The sequence below is a fragment of the Nycticebus coucang genome, chromosome 8, assembly GCF_027406575.1.
Source record: "Nycticebus coucang isolate mNycCou1 chromosome 8, mNycCou1.pri, whole genome shotgun sequence".
In the NCBI taxonomy this organism is placed as follows: Eukaryota; Metazoa; Chordata; class Mammalia; order Primates; family Lorisidae; genus Nycticebus; species Nycticebus coucang.
In genome coordinates, this window is record NC_069787.1 from 118,323,672 (window position 1) to 118,341,907 (window position 18,236).

Here is an 18,236-nt window from a genome sequence, read left to right on the forward strand (position 1 = left end):
TGTTTTAAGGACACAGCACCTGTTTGCATAATTCAGACATTCTGAATTAACACTCTTCAACTAGCATTTTAATTGTAGCTGTGTTCATAGTTTTCTGTTACATAATTACAACTGATGCTAAAATATATTGTTTTAAAATGTTAGCGTTTTTGAGGATTTTTTTGTCTTTTATTCTTTTACTTAAGGAAAAATTTGCTTTGTGTAATAGAGTATATTTTAGATTAAAAGAGAATCCTTTGTAATTTGATTTATCCCACTATAGTCCTTCTTTTCTTTCTTTTTTTTTGAGATGGAATCTCACTCTGTTGTTCTGAGTAGAGTGCCATGGCATCATAGCTCATAATACCCTCAAACTCTTGGGGTTGAGCAATCCCCTTGACTCAGCCTCCCGAGTACAGGCCCCCTCCACAATGCCTGGCTAGTTTTTCTATTTTTAGTAGAGAGGGGTCTGGTTCTTGCTCAGGCTGGTCTTGAATTCCTGAGAATTCCTGAGCTCAAGCAATGTGCCCACCTTGGCCTTCCAGAGTGCTGAGATTACAGGTGTGAGCCACCATGGCTGGCCACTTACCTCACTCTATTTTCCCATTGTATTTGAATTCATTCATTATCTTCTGGTATTAACAAATATAAATATGACTTAGTTTCCATTGCTTATTCCACAGGAGGTGTTAACTGCTAATAAAAAGAAAATAATGACCAAATAATTTCTTTTTAGAAGGGGGAAAGGGAGGAAGAAGTAAGGAGTGAGGATGTTCTCTAAAATTATCCAGTCCAGAAACGTGTACTGCCATAAAGTTTCAGTAACTTATTTCACTACCAAGTACTTCCTGATTGTATGTATGCTGACGTCTAGACAGAAGGACAAGTCTAAAAATTGGAATAGGAGTAAAAATAAAAAAAAATTTCATTGGGGTGTGTTTTTCTGAAGTTTTAGTTAATTAAAATGGCTCAGTATATTCATGGTTTATTCAATATCTTTCCTATCCCTTTTAGCACCTACATTTTTATGCCATCTTTTCTCCTATTGTAGTTACTAAATGAACTGAGCGTTGTGGAAGCTGAACTGCTCCTAAAATCCTCCAGCCTGGCAGGAAGTTACACAACAGGACTGTGTGTCTGCATCGTGGCTGTTCTCAGGCGGTATCATAGTTGTCTGATCCTGAATCCTGATCAGACAGCCCAGGTGTTTGAAGGGTTGGTATACAGATGTTTGGTTTCCCAACTGTGATGAAATACTATGATAGTTTTAAGATAAAAGTAGTCTGTTTCAGTAAAAACATAGTTAAAGAATATTTGGAGATTTAAGCACGTTGGGTGTGTTCTTTTTAACGAGGTCTAATTTCTTCCTCCCTTCTTTCTCCCTCCCCCTCTTTTCTGAGAGTATCCAGCATCTTGGCTTAACAACAGGGAACACTTGTGAATTCTTTGTTCATATAATCTCGGTTTATATTTGGAGACTCTAACACCACATAAGCTTTGTACACATTGCATCTTAGAAATTTTGTTCTTCAACTTCATTTGTATGTTTAGAGTTATCCTAAAACAAATTACTTTCTTCATTCTTAGTCTTTTTCGTTTTAGTACTAATGAAGCTGGACTAAGGAATTACCAAATATCCCCCATTAGAGACTAAGACTAAGGGGGCCACAGCAGTACAACAAGTTCTCAAAAACCTATTTAAACTGCTTCTTGTCCCCTCCCCACTTTTTTCTGAAGTTTTTTAAAAACGACGGTAGCCTATTTTTCATTTTCTTCCATTTCCTCCTGTGCGCAAAAGAATCATTGGATTCTTTGGTTTCATGTACCTTAAAAAAAGAAATAATCTAGCATATGAAATCAGTTTATACTTTATTCCAGAGTAGCACCAGTTTACCAGAAGCTCTTCTGGACGAAAAGGCAATGCTGCCCTTTTTTGTGTATTTATTGTACATTAGGAAGTAAAATCTGATAGTGAAATCTGACCCAGCCCCAAACCTTTCAAAAATAAGAAGATACTGATCCTAGAATTAATATAATAGAAAATTAATTAGTAACCTTTAACTACCTTTTGATTTTTAGTGTCATTCTATAGGTCCAAAAACTGAGAATTGGGCTTGTTATATGAAGTGATTGGTGAAGTTATATACACAACCCCACCTAGCTGAAATCTTACAGATTTTAATATTAATCTTTCTACCTTGGAGCTCATTCGTGCTACCTAATCTGTATCTCACCTTTTTTTTTAAGAGCGAGTCCCACCTACTCTGTTGCCCAGGTTAGAGTGTTGTGGCATCACAGTTCACAGCAACCTTACACTCTTGGGCTCAAGTGATCCTCTTGCCTCAGCCTCCCAAGTAGCTGGGACTACGGGCCACCAGGTGGGGCCGCCACAACACCTGGGTAGTGTTTTCTACTGTTAGTAGAGATAGGGTCTGGCTCTTGCTCAGGCTGGTCTTGAACTCCTGACCTCAAGTGATCCACTCACCTTGGCTTCCCAGAGAGCTAGGCTTACAGGTGCGACCCACCCTTCCCGGCCTCCAACTTTTTAGCATTTACTTTATGTCATAAGGATAAGTACTTTTTCTCATTAATATTATTGTACTTATATGGATAATTATACTGGTTCACATGTTTCATGTTTTCCTTGTTTTTGACACATCAAAGAAGTTGAGGAAGTATTGATTGCTTTATGAGGGATTCCTAAGAAACTCGGCCTGTACATCCTAAGCTCTCCTGCTTTCCCCTGAATAGTGGAGAGAGGTCTGGTTTGGGATTCTGGAGCCCTAAGTTCTGCTCTTAGCTTCTGCTGTGAGCTAGCTCTTTGCCTTTGAGCAAGTCACTTCATTTTTCTGCACCTCAGAACCTCTTTGTGCAGTGAGGAAGGTGAACCAGATGATTTCTGAAGCCCTTTTCAGCTTTAATCATCTGAGTCGCCTTTGATGCTATTAGTGTAGTGTTATAGCTGAATATTGTATCATGTATAAGAGGGTAGCAGAATCAGACTCACAGATGGGTGGATGGACCGCTAGCATTTATTTCTGTGCTGCATGGACTTCTGTGTCATACGAACTATGAGCAAGGAGCCTACACTTGTGATTGTGAGAAACTGGGGTAATAAGGGTACTTCTGAATTAAAGGACTTACAGAGAATGCTGCTAAAAAGAGGGGGCTATATCTTCTTATGTAAAATAAACGAGAGTAAACATGTTTCTTGTTTACTAAACAAGGGGAATGTGACTCCAAATCATGAATTCATAAAGTCCATGCCAGAAATAACTCATACTCTTGAAAACGGATTTCCCAGATTTACCAATTTGAAGAATTGCTGCTTTACAAAGGAGTGCAGTTGGAATCCTGCCAAACTGACTGAATTTTTGAATGTTTCTACTGAGAGGGATTCTCTGCTACAACTTTCTTTTTTGACTTTGTCACAGCCACTTAATAGACGGATTCCTTTATAGACTCCTTTTATGAGGAGGAATTTCTTCCATTACTTTTGGTTCTTATTATCAATGACACTTTCAAGAATGTTTCTAATAGCTAGTATTTCTGATATCTAGTATTTAGTTATTCCCTGTTTGCTGTAAAGATTAGTTTCACCGTCTGATAGCTTTTATTCATGGACATATTCTCCTTCTAAAAGAATCAAATGACAGCATGCATCTTATCAAAACCCGTGTCTCATTTGTTCGTATGTTTTTCTCCCCAGGTTATGTGGTGTGGTAAAGCATGTCGTAAACCCCTCCGAGTGTTCCTCTCCTGAAAGATGCATCTTAGCCTACCTCTATGATCTCTATGTCTCATGTAGCCACCTCAGAAGTAAATTCGGAGACCTCTTCAGGTGGGTAAAAGAAAATCAGAAGAGAGATGGGATCAGGCCCGTGCTTGTTAGAGACCCCCACCAGCATTGGCACCCTTTTAAATCATGAAAACTAATTATAATCATGTTAGACAGTTATTTTGAAATACTCAAGATTTCCTTAAGATGAGTATGAAAATACATATTCAGTAGCAAAAATAAAATAGATCATTACGCAATATAAATTTATGATTATAGGTTTTGTTTGTCCAAGGTTGAAGTGATTTTAGCACATAAACTATGCAACTTAGACTAAATTTTATTTCTTCAACAAATAAACTATTTTTAAGATTTTACATTCTCTTTAAGTTTTACAGACAATACATTTTAGCTGCGTCATACTAAAGTAGTGAATATTTGACGTATAAAGATAAGTTTCAATAAAGCAGCTTTTTGTATTTTGCTGGATTTATATCCCTCTTGATTCCGATTCCCCATTTCCTGAACTGACTTGTTATGTTACTTTGATTGGGTTTAATATTCTCTCGGCATCATTAAGTTGCAAAATTTTTCATTTCCTAGTAATTCATAGATGGTTGTATAGGGTCATTCAGTTTTCTATGACTTTTCCAGGTTGTTTTTACTTTTTTCTTTTTTTTTTAAGAGAAATAATTTACTGTTTTATTAAATCACCTTTTCAAAAGTTAAGTGTTTGTAATAATGACCAGTACCCTTGTCGAGTAACATTAAATCAATGTACGTTAAACGTTTGACAACTTCCTTTGTACTACATATTTTTTGTGATTCAAATTCAACTTGACAGATACTGTCTTGTGTGTTTTAGTATGAAAAAAGGATAACTGAGTTAATTATAAGAAGATTCTGCAATTCTTCTTACTTGCTGTCTTGGACTTTAAATGCTGTCCTTCTCCGGTCCTGAATTTTGTTCCTGTCAGTAAATCTTATTGCTTAAGTGACATTTTAATGTTTAACGAGCCAGAAATTTAATTATAGAATTATTTCATCTTCTCAATCCCCTTCCCCAGAATTCGTATGAAATTCCTTTTTGCTGTAGTTACAAACTTTCACAAAGTACTATGTCTTATTACTGTGTCATATTTAGATAGGGTCGGAATTTTGACGTAAACTTGAGTGAGAATAGCTTGTAGTTTGCACCTGTATTCCCCTGCTCAGGGCTTTTTCCAGGCTGACGTCTGCATTTCTCTCTCTGCTTCCTTCACCGTCTTGCTTTAATAACCCCTTATCTCCCCTTCACTCTTTATATTGCTCACTAACCCTAGGTATTTCAGGTGCTGAAAAGTGAACACTATTTTGAGAAATTTTAGATTATTAATTGTAGGTAGAGGTTGAGTGGGAGAAGGTATTACCCGTCAAAACAAATTTTAAATCCAGAAGGAGGTAAGGGAAGTGTGAGCAGCTGCAGTTTTCTTTCCTCTCTCAGCCCTCACATCCAGTTGATTTACAAATCTGTGAGCTCTGCCTTCCACGTTGACCTGGAATTTGACCACTTTTCCCCATCTCTATCACTGCTACCCCCGAGTCTCTTTGTCTGGACCATTGCAGAGTGTCTCCAGTGGTTTCTCTGTTTCCACCCTCAACTCTGGAGTGCATTGTCAACATATCCACTAAAGCCTTCCTTTTAAAACAAGAATGACTCCAAGGTTTCCAGTGGCTTTCCATCTACTCAGAATAAAATTCAAAGTCCTTATCTAACTTTCAGGCTCTGCAGCATCCAATTCTTTCTTCTACCTCTCCCCTTCTGCTTCCTTCTTTCTGGCCACTTGGACACCCTCACCGGTCCTCACGTAATCTAAGCATGGTTCCACCTCTTATTTGTGATACTTTTTCACAGTTACTTGCATGGTCCCTCTCACACTCCGTTCACGACTCTGCCTCCCTGACCACCTCATTTTAAATCTTACCCTCCTCCTTCCATCACTCTCAACTTTAGCACTTGTTCCCCTTGTCCCTCACCCCCATATTTATTTATTTATCATCTGACTCTTTGTAATACAACCTTCTTGAGAGCAGAAGCTTTTTCTGCATTTCTGTATCACTCTCTCTCTCTTTGAGATAAAGTCTCACTTTGTTGCCCTTGGTAAGAGTGCCGTGGCGTCATAGCTCACAGCAACCTCAAACTCCTGGGCTCAGGTGATCCTGTTGTCTTAGCCTCCTGAGTAACTGGGACTACAGGCACCGGCCACGACACCTGGCTAGTTTTAGAGACAGGGTCTCCCTCTTACTCAGGCTGGTCTTGAACTCCAAGCAATCTACCCATCTTGGCCTCAGAAGGCTGGGATTACTGTGCCTGGCCGAAGACTCTGTTTTCACGAGTGAACTTCCCCACAATAACCCATTTGACCCCTAATACTTCTGCAGTGTGGCACAAATAGGTTAAATGACTTAACTCAAGTGACACACACTGGGTGTGTGGAGATGTAGAGCACAAACAGTGTATTGAGAAATTCTTGGGGTCAGCAGGGTGGCACTTCACAGGTGTTGGCACTGTCTACACTTTCCTTGATTGAAAAAAGTAAAATGGAAGAGAAATGCACCTTTCTTAGAATATGGTGAAAAGTCAGGCCCCTGTTTGTAGTTTTGGATTAAGAAAAACAGACACACACACAACCGAAAGCCACATATGCAGAGAGATTGCCAGTTGTATACTAATAGAAAATTACTTATAGTCTTTAAAATCTAAAACACCCAAAAGATGTATGACAGGAATATTTGTAGGAAATACAGCACTGAGCATGTCTACAATTGATTGAAGTCTGCTAGGTACCTGGCACGGTGCTGGGTTATTTCCCTCAAGATCCTTAGTTCTTACATCAACCTCAGGACATAGAAAAGATTTTCCCTATCGACATTTTTGCTCATTGTAAGTTCATAAATAATGAAGCTGTAACAAGTCATTTTTGCCTCAAGGTATGTGTTGCTTTCATTACTTTACCAGGTTTTTCTGATATGTGAAATTTCCAAAGGAAAATTTTAGTTATTAGCTTAATTCCATATGTGCCTGCAGCAGACAGTGGTAAGAATTATAACGTGATTAGGTGACAGCTGAATTTTTATTAAAACATAAAAGTTTATCTGGGAAGAGTGTAATGAGACAGGAAGCCTAGAAATGAAGTGTGAAGTGACCCACTAAACCACAGAGTTCTCAGAAATTATATGATCTATGCTGGAGGTAGAGTCTATGGTAGAGGAGTCTGTATTCAGGAAGAAAAGTGAGGGCCAACCTTATAAAAAAATTAAAATGGAAAAGCAGAATTCCTTTTTTGGTGTGCGGGAGCAGGGGTGGGGGGACAGAGTTCTACCAAGTCGCCCTTGGTAGAGTGCTGAGGCGTCATAGCTCACAGCAACCTCAAACTCTTGGGTTTAGGCGATTCTCTTGCCTCAGCCTCCTAAGTGAAAAGCAGAATTCTTTGGGTTTCCAAAGTCAGACGTGGATAGGTAGTATAATTAATGACAAAATTAAAAAAGAGGTAATGCTTTACAGTTTGCCAAAGTCTATTTCATCAGACACTCCCAGGGTGCTGGGAGGCAGAGGACCCCTTGGTGTGGTATTAAGGAAGGGAGCTAGAAAAGAGCAAAGTTTGTTTTTCTTTCATTTTTAGTGTGAAATTGAAAAAAGTTAGGAACTCTTGCTAAGTGAGAATGAATGAAAAGTTAAGTAGAAAATGTGATGAGATGTTTCAGAGAACCAGCAACCAGAGAATACCCCTAGTTTTGTAAATGCCGGGACTCCAAATTGCAAACTCGTATACTTCAGTGACAGCGGACAGTTTTTTACCTGAGGTGTCTGCACAGAAAGATAGGAAAGATGGAAGTTTGAAATTACTGGCATTTAGTGGGTGACTTGAGTCCTCTTTGTTAGACCCATGCTTCAAGCATCATTTTGGCAGTAGATTTATCTGTGAGATCTTGTTAACGGTGTACACTGAGCAGAATAATCTCCTTTAAACCAGTAGACTATGGCAATAGTTTAAGGTAGTGAGTCTCTAAGCCTTTTCAATTTTTTAAGGACTGATTCCTGGTTACTGTTAATAAAGGTACTTAAGAATACAGGGTAAAAAAATAAAATTAAAAAGCCAATCTTGGGTGGCGCCTGTGGCTCAAGGAGTAGGGCGCCGGTCCCATATGCCAGAGGTGGCGGGTTCAAACCTAGCCCCGGCCCAAAAAAAAAAAAAAAAAAAAAAGCCAATCTTACTCACAAATGCATTTATTGCCAGAAACTTAATCTAAAGAACAGACTGCTGCCTAAAAGAGCCCTTGACTAGGGAAGGTGAATGCTGCTTATAGATTTACTATCTATAGCAAGTAAGTGTGGAAATTTATATGGAATCTGAGCTTTGAAATCAGATCATCCTCTGTCTCATCCACAGGGCAATCTAATTCCCTTTGTACTTGTAATGATCTACGTCTTATCTAGATGTCACTCACAGATACACTAACTATTTTCTTGTGATAAACTAGGCTCTTTTATAAATTTCATAATGCTTCTGAGAAACCCAACATGGCCAATTTTTAGGATTCACATATTAGTTTCTTCACTGCCATAGAGTTTGTGTATTATCCAAATCCTCCTATTGTGATGTGATCTTCCTAAAAGCAGGGAATGTGCTGCTCTTTTTGACTGCTGTGCAGCCGTGTCCAGAGAAGCCTCCGCACTTGAACTTCCACTGGATACCTAGAAGGGATAGTTTTGCAGGACGTGTAATTAGAACCATAACGCTGGATGGATTTTCCTGGCTTTTACTCGAATCTATTTTTATTTTTAACACTTTCCAACCACAGTTAAGAGACTGTTGTTGGAAGCCTTAATACATTTTTTGATTTTTAGAGCATGTAAAAGGTAGAAAAGATTAAGAAAATAATTAAGACTAGTAACCAAATGTCTTATTTCTGATCCTCTTCCCATGTGGCAACTATGAATTGAGCTAATACTACATTGCCGGTGCCTTGAGCAGTGCTGATTAGTTAGAAGTTGAAGTTAAAAACTCGTCTTGTGAATCCTCCCTGGGAATGCATTACAGTTGTTGCCATTGAACATGTCTTCAGCGAAATCGTGTTCCCGTTATCCTAGTTTGTTTTTTTCTTTTTTTTAACTTTTCTTCTTGTAACCTCAGTAGTGCCTGTTCCAAAGTAAAGCAAACCATATATAATAATGTGATGCCTGCAAATTCTAACTTGCGGTGGGACCCGGACTTCATGATGGATTTTATCGAGAATCCTTCAGCCCGCAGCATCAACTACTCAATGCTGGGCAAGATCCTCAGTGACAACGCAGCCAATCGCTACAGCTTTGTCTGCAATACACTCATGAATGTATGTATGGGCCACCAGGATGCTGGAAGGTGAGATAGGTCACCCCGCAGGGTGTGGTTAACCAAATTGTTGTCTTAAAATCTTTTTCTGTCTGGGTTAATGTTTGGCTCACATTTATTTTTTTCAATCTTTCATTTCTCAATGTGTCTCCGTTTTATCCTATAATTTCCTTAACCTGAGACCCAGCCACATTCTGACTTATTTCTCAGGCATGAGATATTTTCAGTATAGCCTATAAGTTACATGACTCATTTTTTCAAAAACTTATAAGTTAAAATACAAATAGTAAATACCTGTATTTTGAAAAAATACCTGTATTTGAGCCTACCTGAATTATGTAGTGGCTTTAAATGTTTCGAAGCCCTTTAAACTGTAAAGTTGTATATCAGACCTGTTCATAGAACTATAGATATCCTAATTCACATCTGTACTGATTATTATTTGTTCCTTAGCGCTGTAAATTGCCAGAAAACATGTGGAACCATTTACTTACATCTTCTGTTTAAAGGCTAAGTTATTGGACAAGGGGATGTTTATAATGGATTTGAATATAAGAAAATGAATAACTTGTTCAATGAAAGTGAAATACGTGGTCAGTAAGTGTATTGCATAACTCTTTTTTCTTTGTATGTTACTTTTTTCCCCCCTAGAATTAACGATATAGCCAATTTCTCCTCTGAACTGACGGCTTGCTGCACTGTTCTTAGTTCCGAATGGCTGGGGGTTCTGAAGGCCCTCTGTTGTTCTTCCAATCATGTGTGGGGGTTTAATGATGTGCTGTGCACTGTCGATGTAAGTTGTTTTTTTTTTTTTTTCCACTTAAAAACTCAACTGTGCAATTAGATAGTTAGTGGGTAATATTTTTTTTTTATTGTTTAATTGACTCAACTGAAATGTTGTAAAATATTTTTCTTTCTCTGTCCAAAAGCAATAAACCACAGTGCCTTTGCCAGGGATTAAGTAAAATGGGGAAAAAAATCAAAACAAATAAAGTGGATAGCTTAATCAGTAGCAGAGATGCAAAGGGTTTCCCTGTTTTCCTGATGTTTTCATTTAGTTGAGACTTCTTGCATATGGAAGCTGTTTATTCTTAGTTTCTACCAAGTGCCTTTGGTTCCTTATAACATTAGGACATAATTTAACTAAATCGGTTTCATGTTCTGAAGAGAACTACTTTGGCTTTTTAAGTGCAAGATGCACTCTGAGATACAGATTTTGTTGGGTTTCTTAAGAATGCCCAGGTCTAGATTCAGAGCACGTCCAGTCTTTCTTGGTGATTATGTGTGAAAGACGATGACTAGATACCCCTTGTGTTAAGCACTTGTATAACATGTTCCATCTATGATGTGCCAATTTCTTAAACATCTGTCTTAATTCTTTGTCTATTTCTACCTGCTTTTCTCACTTCCTAGAGTAGTCTGTCTTAATCAGTATAATTTATACATGGAAGAACTTTGCACATTTTTAAAGCTGCCCCTCAGTTGAAGGTTTAGTCCCAAATTTTAGTCCCAGTCTCAGGGTTGGTTCGACAGGCCTATCTCTACATCCCCATGCACATGGGTACCTATTAAGATTTTTTTTTTTTTAAATAAGAATCAAGGTCTGTCTTCCAGGCCGGAGTGCAGTGGCCGTATCATAGAGCATTGCTGCCTCAAACTCCTGGGCTCAACCAACCTTCTGGTGGTTTAGCCTCCTGAGTGGCTGGGACTACAGGTACATTCCACCATGCCTGGATAATTTTTCTTATTTTTTTATGGAGACAGAGTCGTCACCCAGGTTTTTCTTTAACATAGTTCCTAACCTCACAGTGTTTTCTTCTTCATTACACTGTACCTTCCATTTCAATTTCTCATCTGTAAGATTGTAATTGATAATAGTATGGGCCACATGGAGTTACACTATTTAATGAGGTGATTTTTCCCAATTGCCAGCCGTAGTTCCTGGCATATAGAACAAATCAATGTGAAGGCTGCTATAATATAGCTGTTTTTCTCATTATTTTCTGCCAAGTCTTGTGAGATCTGTAAAGGTAGAGATTTCACTGTGGCTGAATTAATTCTCCTCCTCTTTCCCTTTTCTTTCTTTTTAATGTATGAGTGGAAATTGGAAACTTTCAGATTTGTTTTTTAAATCTAATTTAATCATATTAAAGGATCCTTGGTAGTTATCTCCAAAAGGATTTTCAGAGTCTTACTGAAGCTTGTTTTTTAACAAGAAGGAACCCCCTTGTTTTTTATTGCTTCCTAATGCTCTGACCCTTAAATGATTATATTACATTCTGCCAAAGTGTTTTCATTATGCTACATCTCTTAGTGATTTCTTAATTTTGCATTTTCATTGTTTCAGTTTTCAATTGCATAGACATAAGTTAAAGCTCTGTTTCTTCTTATAGTATTGGGGTGTAGATAAACCTCATTCTTTGTGTTATAAACTAGAAATAGGTCTAGAGGATAATCATCTTGATATAAGTTATTACCATTTCTCTCTACTGATTCATGTTGAGATTTGAGATCTTATTGGTATTGCCTACATTCTCTTAGATATTAATCTTAGATACTGCCTAAAAGGTTGTTAGGTATTAAAACCTGTCAATGTTTTTCTTGAAGGTGAGTGACCTTTCATTCCATGATTCATTAGCTACTTTCATTGCTATTCTGATAGCACGACAGTGTTTTTCCCTGGAGGACGTCGTGCAGCACGTGGCACTTCCCTCTCTCCTAGCGGCAGGTAAGATGACATCCTGCAGCACCATTTGTTATTTGATTGATATCTAGATGGAGTGACTTTAAACTATTAAAACACGGCTTGGCGCCAGCCACATACACCTGAGCTGGCAGGTTCGAATACAGCCTGGGCCCGCCAAACAACAATGACGGCTGCAACCAAAAAAAAATAGCCGGACGTTGTGGCAGACGCCTGTGGTCCCAGCTACTTGGTAGGCGGAGGCAAGAGAATCGCTTGAGCCCAGGAGTTGGAGGTTGCTGTGAGCTGTGATGCCACGGCACTCTACCCAGGGTGACAGCTCACGGCTTTGTCTCAAAACAAACAAACATTATTAAAACACTGGGAAAGGCGTATTTGAGGGTACATACATTAGGGAGCAGTGTGGCATCAGAATAGAGGTGGTAGAGTTTTTATGGCTGTTCCATACAGAGTAACGTGGATCCCTTTGGAAAAGGTTGGAAACTGCTATTTCATCACCTGTTTTAAGGAAGTACTCAGGTTTCTAAGAAAAGTACAGCCAGGGCCTGACTTTCCTTCCTGTAAGAATGTATTTAAATGATCATTGAAAATTTAGCATCATAGGAAACCTGAAGGATTTGTTCCTGAATATTTTAGAAAACTTGCTTTTCCCACCACCTTCTCCCAGCTTGCGGAGACGCAGACGCCGAGCCTGGGGCAAGAATGACATGCCGACTCCTGCTGCACCTCTTCCGGGCCCCCCAGGCCTGCTTCTTCCCTCAAGCAACAGGTGAGCACATAGCTGAACAATCTCTGATAATATTTTCACCGGGAGCTGTCTATCCTAAAGTGGTTAAAAGTAGGCTGTCCCTTCGGTAAACCCCTTCCTGAGTTTTGTGGACTTGGCCTGGAAGTGATAAAGGTGTGGGATGATGCCACTGAGAGGGCTGTCAGCACCTTTTGTTGATGTAAACTGTGTATCAGGAGGTGTTGAGAAATATGAATCAAGAGTTAATACACTATAAAAATACCTCCGCTCTCAGGCCAGGCCACGCTGGTGGGCCGCATAATCCTGTAATATGGAAAAGATTAGTGTATGTTGGTTCTGAACCACACTGCGGCAGCTTAGGGCAATGATGATTCATTTATTCTTTCACTCAGGTAAAAGGAATAAGTGAGAATTCTAGGGGTGTTAGTAAAGTGTATTCCCAAAGATCATTTCCTTTTAGATAGACGTGCCTTGGTATGAGTATCTTCACCAATGCATCAAAGTGCTGCTAATCTCATTCATAAATCTCCCTGAGATGCAAAGACATTGTTTTAATAATTCAATAGAAAAGGTTAAGTAAGGACTATTGGTAATGTTTCTTCCATGAATCTGAATTATCAAGTAAAGGAAACCAATGGCCGTCAAGTGCCCACAATCCTACAACGAGAGGCTCTACTGACTGCAGATGACTACAAAATACTGTAAATGATGGCAATGAGACTGTTAAAGGTTGGTTTTTGTTTTCATAGGCAAACCTTTCCCTGGAATAAGATCATCTTGTGATAGACACCTCTTGGCTGCAGCTCACAACAGCATCGAAGTGGGAGCCGTGTTTGCTGTTTTAAAAGCAATTATGATGCTTGGTAAGACTCTCCTGGCCCTACGCTTAATAACCAGAAACAGAAGAAAAGTGATTTGTATTCAGGTTTAAATCGAAGTAATATTATTGAAAACATGATTTCATTTGTTTATCCTCCTTGAAAAATTAGTAGCCTTTCTGCAGTCCAAGTAACATCAGACTCTCTGAGGATCCTGTACTTAACAGTGACTCAGGGGGAATTTGGGGACCAATACAGATATGCGGTGGTTTAATTTTATAATGTCTTATTCTGATGTGAAATAGGTCCTCAGACCCACAGTGGTGTTTTGCCTTCACTTTTTGTCAGAAATCCTACTTTGTGAGTGACAGGGTTGACATTGTGATGTAACTAAAGGTTTAAATTTCAGGTTATATTTCAGGATCAAAATATCAGAAATCCTGGGTTTTAAACCTAGTATTTCTGCTTCTGTTGTGACCTGAACTAGTTTTTATTCTTTTACTTTAATTTTTTCATGATCATGCTATAATTACAGTGATGTTGATATTATTGATAAATTTATATTAAATATCACTTATAATTTTTCACTTATAATGTTCAAGATATCCTTTACAACATTATTTGTATATATTCTCTTAGAGCTTTTTCTTCGTTTAATATGTAGTATCTTAAAACATTGCTCTGTGAATCGTAAAGAATATGAATGGTTAGGAAGTCTTGAATGCAGGTTCCTCATTCTAACTTTGGATACCTTCCTTTGGCCTTGACTAAGTATTAGTTAGCCTCTTATGTTCCAAAGAAGATCTCTGATTAGAATGGAAATTACCGAATGGATAGCAATTGTTTTAGATGAGTCTTACAGAACATACTTGAGATAACTCTGTTCTGCCTCAGAAATGTTATCTCGTGATGATGGGGACGGAAGGCAGGATTTTCATAAAACAAACTATTGAAAGTTCACATATAGGAAAGAAATTTTATATTAACATATTATTTTAAAATACCCATGCATTTTGTAATAAAAGGAAAAAAATAGAGCCACATTATAGATCACAGTCTTTCTTCTGAGCTTAGGAGCTTGAAGATTTATGCAGCCAACCTTAAATCTTCATTTCAGTGAGTAACATTTCTTTCCTGTGATGATGCTTGAAGGGAAAGTTCTAGTTAGTAAATAAATGGTGGGACTGTGAAGATAGGGAGTGGCTTTTTTCCTATGGTATTTTTGATGCTCATCAGAGAAACTAGAAGAGTAGGTCTTTGATAAAGTTATGTTGGAAGTTTGAATCCATGAATGACAGATGTTTTTACGGCAGAGACCTAGCTGAGGGCCTTCTAGACACCTAGATACTAGCTTTGATTTGTACGACTGTTCTGATACCAGGTAAAATTTGCCCACATCTTTAAAAATGCAAATAGTGTGGAGAATTCTTCAGGTCTGAGAAGGTGCTTGACCTTCAGCAGAGCCTGAGGTGGGCACTGAACATTCAGTTTATTCTATTGTCTATGCAGTAGCGTGAGGTTATGGGACAGCCTCGCAGACCTTCTCTGTCCTCCTAACATGGAAACCAAATGAAGATCTAGTTGGGGAGTGGAGATGTGTTTGTTTCTTTGTTTTTGTTTTTGTTTTTTGCAGAAGTTTCAGTTTGTCTATCTCCTCATGTCCTAACCAATGTCCTGTCAGTTCCTATCCACCAGGATACATTTCAAGTTAGGAAGATGGGACAGTTCTATAGAATTTGGCTTCTAATTTCTATAGTAGTTTGACCCTAGGCATAGAGACAGTTACTTACATCTGCAAAGGGTAGAGAACGCATACTTACTCTGGGCACTTTACAATTTGGTATTTCCGTCAGCCTTTTAGGAGCTCTTAAATTAAACAAACTCCTCTGGGTAAAGTGAGGTTAGTACTCTTTATGTTTGTATTTTAATAAGAAAGGCGTGATAATATATAGATAAATTGAAATATATTATTTATTTCTCCCTTCCTCTAGCATTACATATATCCATGCAGTAAGCCATTTTTGATTTTTTTTTTTTTCAAATTTTTTTTCAGCTGAATCAAAAATTTTACTTGTTTGGCCCCTGAGTATAACAGACTATCTGCAGTTACCTGGGCTTGGTTTTGCTTCGTATTGTAGGCAGCGAAGGCCTCATCTAAAATCATTTGTTGGTTCTGGGAAGTTTCTTGTCAAATCTTATTATGATACTGTGGGTAAAGATGCAAGAGTTTTAACAGCTCTGCTGTATCATTTGGCTATTCTTGTTACAAAATTAGTTCACTCTCTTTTAAAATGTGACTATTATTTTTCTTTCGTGGCTGGAAAAGATGTTAGCTTTCTAGCTATTCAAACATACTGTTCGGTTTTCCCCCTAGAACTTTGGTTGGAGGCAAACATCTCCTTAGCTTCATTTCACTGAGCATACTAGAGATTTATCAGGTACGGTTTTCTGATTTGGATATTACAGAGAGGAAGGTGTAAGACATGGGTTATTCAATGAAGGCCCTACTTTCCAGGGCTTCCTTAGTGTGCATTGCCCTTTTCCATTCCCAGGGAAATAAATCTCTCTTGTCAAGAAGTTGATAGTAAGGTGGGCTAAGGCAAAACTTTTCTCTTGACCTATGGATAGAAAATAAGTCATTGTAAGAGAAGAAATGGAAAAGGGACATCTAGAAGGGTGAGTAACCCATTTTTTCCTTATCTCTAAGTCAAATGAATTTGAATACATTCATGCTTGAGATATTGGTGGAATCAATGTTCTGTGATTATTAAGTGTGATTCATAATGACCTTTCCAAGTTTGGTGAAAATATATTTAATTCTTTAAACAGAATAAGGAATGAGTCTCGAACTTGCTTTTTCCCGTGTTTGATAGAAACTTCTCTGGGTTCTTGCATTTATTTTCTCCATCCTTTCTCTCTGTTGCTGAACGACTGGCTATGCAGTAATTATGCCCTTCAGATATTTTAAATTCTTGAGTGTTAGGGTCATTTGCTTCTCAAATATTTGACAATATTTTTGAACTTCTGTGATTTTGCTTTTGTGATTCTATTATTTAGGAGATGCCAAAATTGGCAGTAACAATGTCAGCTCTTTAAAGAATGATGACTTCGCCATGAGAGGCTTACGGCGTGATGGGAATGCTGATGATATCTGGACCGCTGCACAAAATTCTAAACCCTGCGGGAAAAGCATTTCCATAGAAACTGCTAATTTAAGAGAATATGCTAGATACGTACTAAGGACTATCTGCCAACAGGTATTCTTCTGAATTAATTTGCTTTTTTTTTAACTTTGAATATATAACTTTCTTTTGGAGACTGCTAGTCATAATTGGAGGAAATTTGTACATACATAGTCCCTTTTTCCCTCTGCTAATTTTATTTTTTATTAAATTTAATATTTGCTGAAAAGATGCAGAATTTATTTAAAAAAACAAAACAAAACAAAACTCTAGTATGTTCTCCACACAGATTGATTCATTTTTCACATTTTGCTACATGCACTTTGTAATTGTTATCAGTGTGTGTGAATGTGGGTCTTAAACTTGTTTGTTTTTTTTCCTGAACCATTTAAGAGTACATGGCATTATTTTATTCTTCTTTCTGTTTGAGTACTTCATTATTTATTTCATAATATAGCCAAAAGATAGTTAGTATATACATTCAGAAAATTTAGTATTGGTATAGCTATTTTTTCTGATTTAGAGCCCACAGTCCTATTTTGTTATCTCACTGATATTGGATTTCTCTGAGGTTTCTGTAGACAAGCTACTGATGTATGTCCTCCCCAGTCAGGCTACCTGATTCATCTGAAGTTACCTGGTGTCGTTTTGTCCCTCATTGGTAATGTTAATTTTGAGCAAACTGTCTCCATTGTATAGTTTCGAGGTTTTCCTGCTGTAGAGTTACTATTTTTCCTCTCACAATTAATAAGCAACTTTTGGCAAGGCACTTTGAGCCTGCAAATTTCCTGCTCTTCATCAAATTCCTGTACACTTATAAGCATGCACTTGGTTCTTTTCCAAACTTGCCTTTGTTGTGATGACTGCACAACAATGGTATTTTTTCCCCAAACTCCTCCTCTCCCCCCACGATACCAGTATTTAGTATTTTGAGGAAAAGCCTACCCTTCTCCCCTATTTATTTATGTATTAACCCGTATTTATCCCATATGGGTTTTAAGATGATATCATTAATTATCTTCATGTTCCAATTGTCCCAGATTTGTCTAGCCACGTCTTTTCCTTCTGTATCTCGCATCATTTGACATGGTCCAATCTTTTTTTATTATTTTCTTATTTTTCTGGCCCATCTTGTATTTTCTCTGCCACAGGCCTAGAATCACCCATTCCTGTAAGGAACTCTGGTTGTATTTAGTAGAGAATGGTAATTAGAAACCACTTTCTATGTGTGCTAATAGCTATGTGGTATTATTAATTCCCAGGACCTTTTAGCTTACAGAGCTAGGAAAAAATACATACATACATACATTTTAGTTAGTGTGTGTGTGTGTGTGTATAGAATTATGAGCTCATAACGATGCCTTCAATTCCAATCCAACCCCACAAAGTTGTTCTTTACTTTTTCCCCTATTCCACATTAATATCACCTTCTTTGATAGTAAGGACTCTGATTACCAGTGACATCAGCTCAATTACTCATTTGTTTAATTCTACAGTACACTTGGAATAGCTTTAGAATTGCTACGCATGTACTCCTAGGAACCATAAACTACTAAAAGGAACTGAAGATTGGTTTGCAGTTCCTTTTTTTCTAAGTGTTTATCATATGTGTTCAAAAGTTATTTGAACTGTCCTCTTTTTTAAATATCTTCTTC

The 18,236-nt window shown here is 37.8% G+C and overlaps 2 protein-coding genes across 8 annotated transcripts in view; one reads left to right on the forward strand and one right to left on the reverse strand.

Moving 5' to 3' along the window:
* The window catches only part of MED12L (mediator complex subunit 12L), a 337,656-nt gene that overhangs the window by 263,234 nt on the left and 56,186 nt on the right, over window positions 1–18,236 (forward strand). For 6 of the 7 annotated variants that reach the window (XM_053599366.1, XM_053599369.1, XM_053599370.1 and 3 more), the window contains 8 exons: window positions 1,031–1,194; window positions 3,689–3,820; window positions 8,932–9,159; window positions 9,781–9,922; window positions 11,737–11,857; window positions 12,501–12,602; window positions 13,331–13,444; window positions 16,457–16,656. In XM_053599366.1, the coding sequence (XP_053455341.1) occupies window positions 1,031–1,194; window positions 3,689–3,820; window positions 8,932–9,159; window positions 9,781–9,922; window positions 11,737–11,857; window positions 12,501–12,602; window positions 13,331–13,444; window positions 16,457–16,656 (1,203 nt within the window). The remainder of the gene's footprint in view (window positions 1–1,030; window positions 1,195–3,688; window positions 3,821–8,931; window positions 9,160–9,780; window positions 9,923–11,736; window positions 11,858–12,500; window positions 12,603–13,330; window positions 13,445–16,456; window positions 16,657–18,236) is intronic. The other variant, XM_053599368.1, reaches the window with a different exon arrangement.
* The window catches only part of P2RY12 (purinergic receptor P2Y12), a 45,092-nt gene that overhangs the window by 18,485 nt on the left and 8,371 nt on the right, over window positions 1–18,236 (reverse strand). The window lies entirely within an intron of this gene.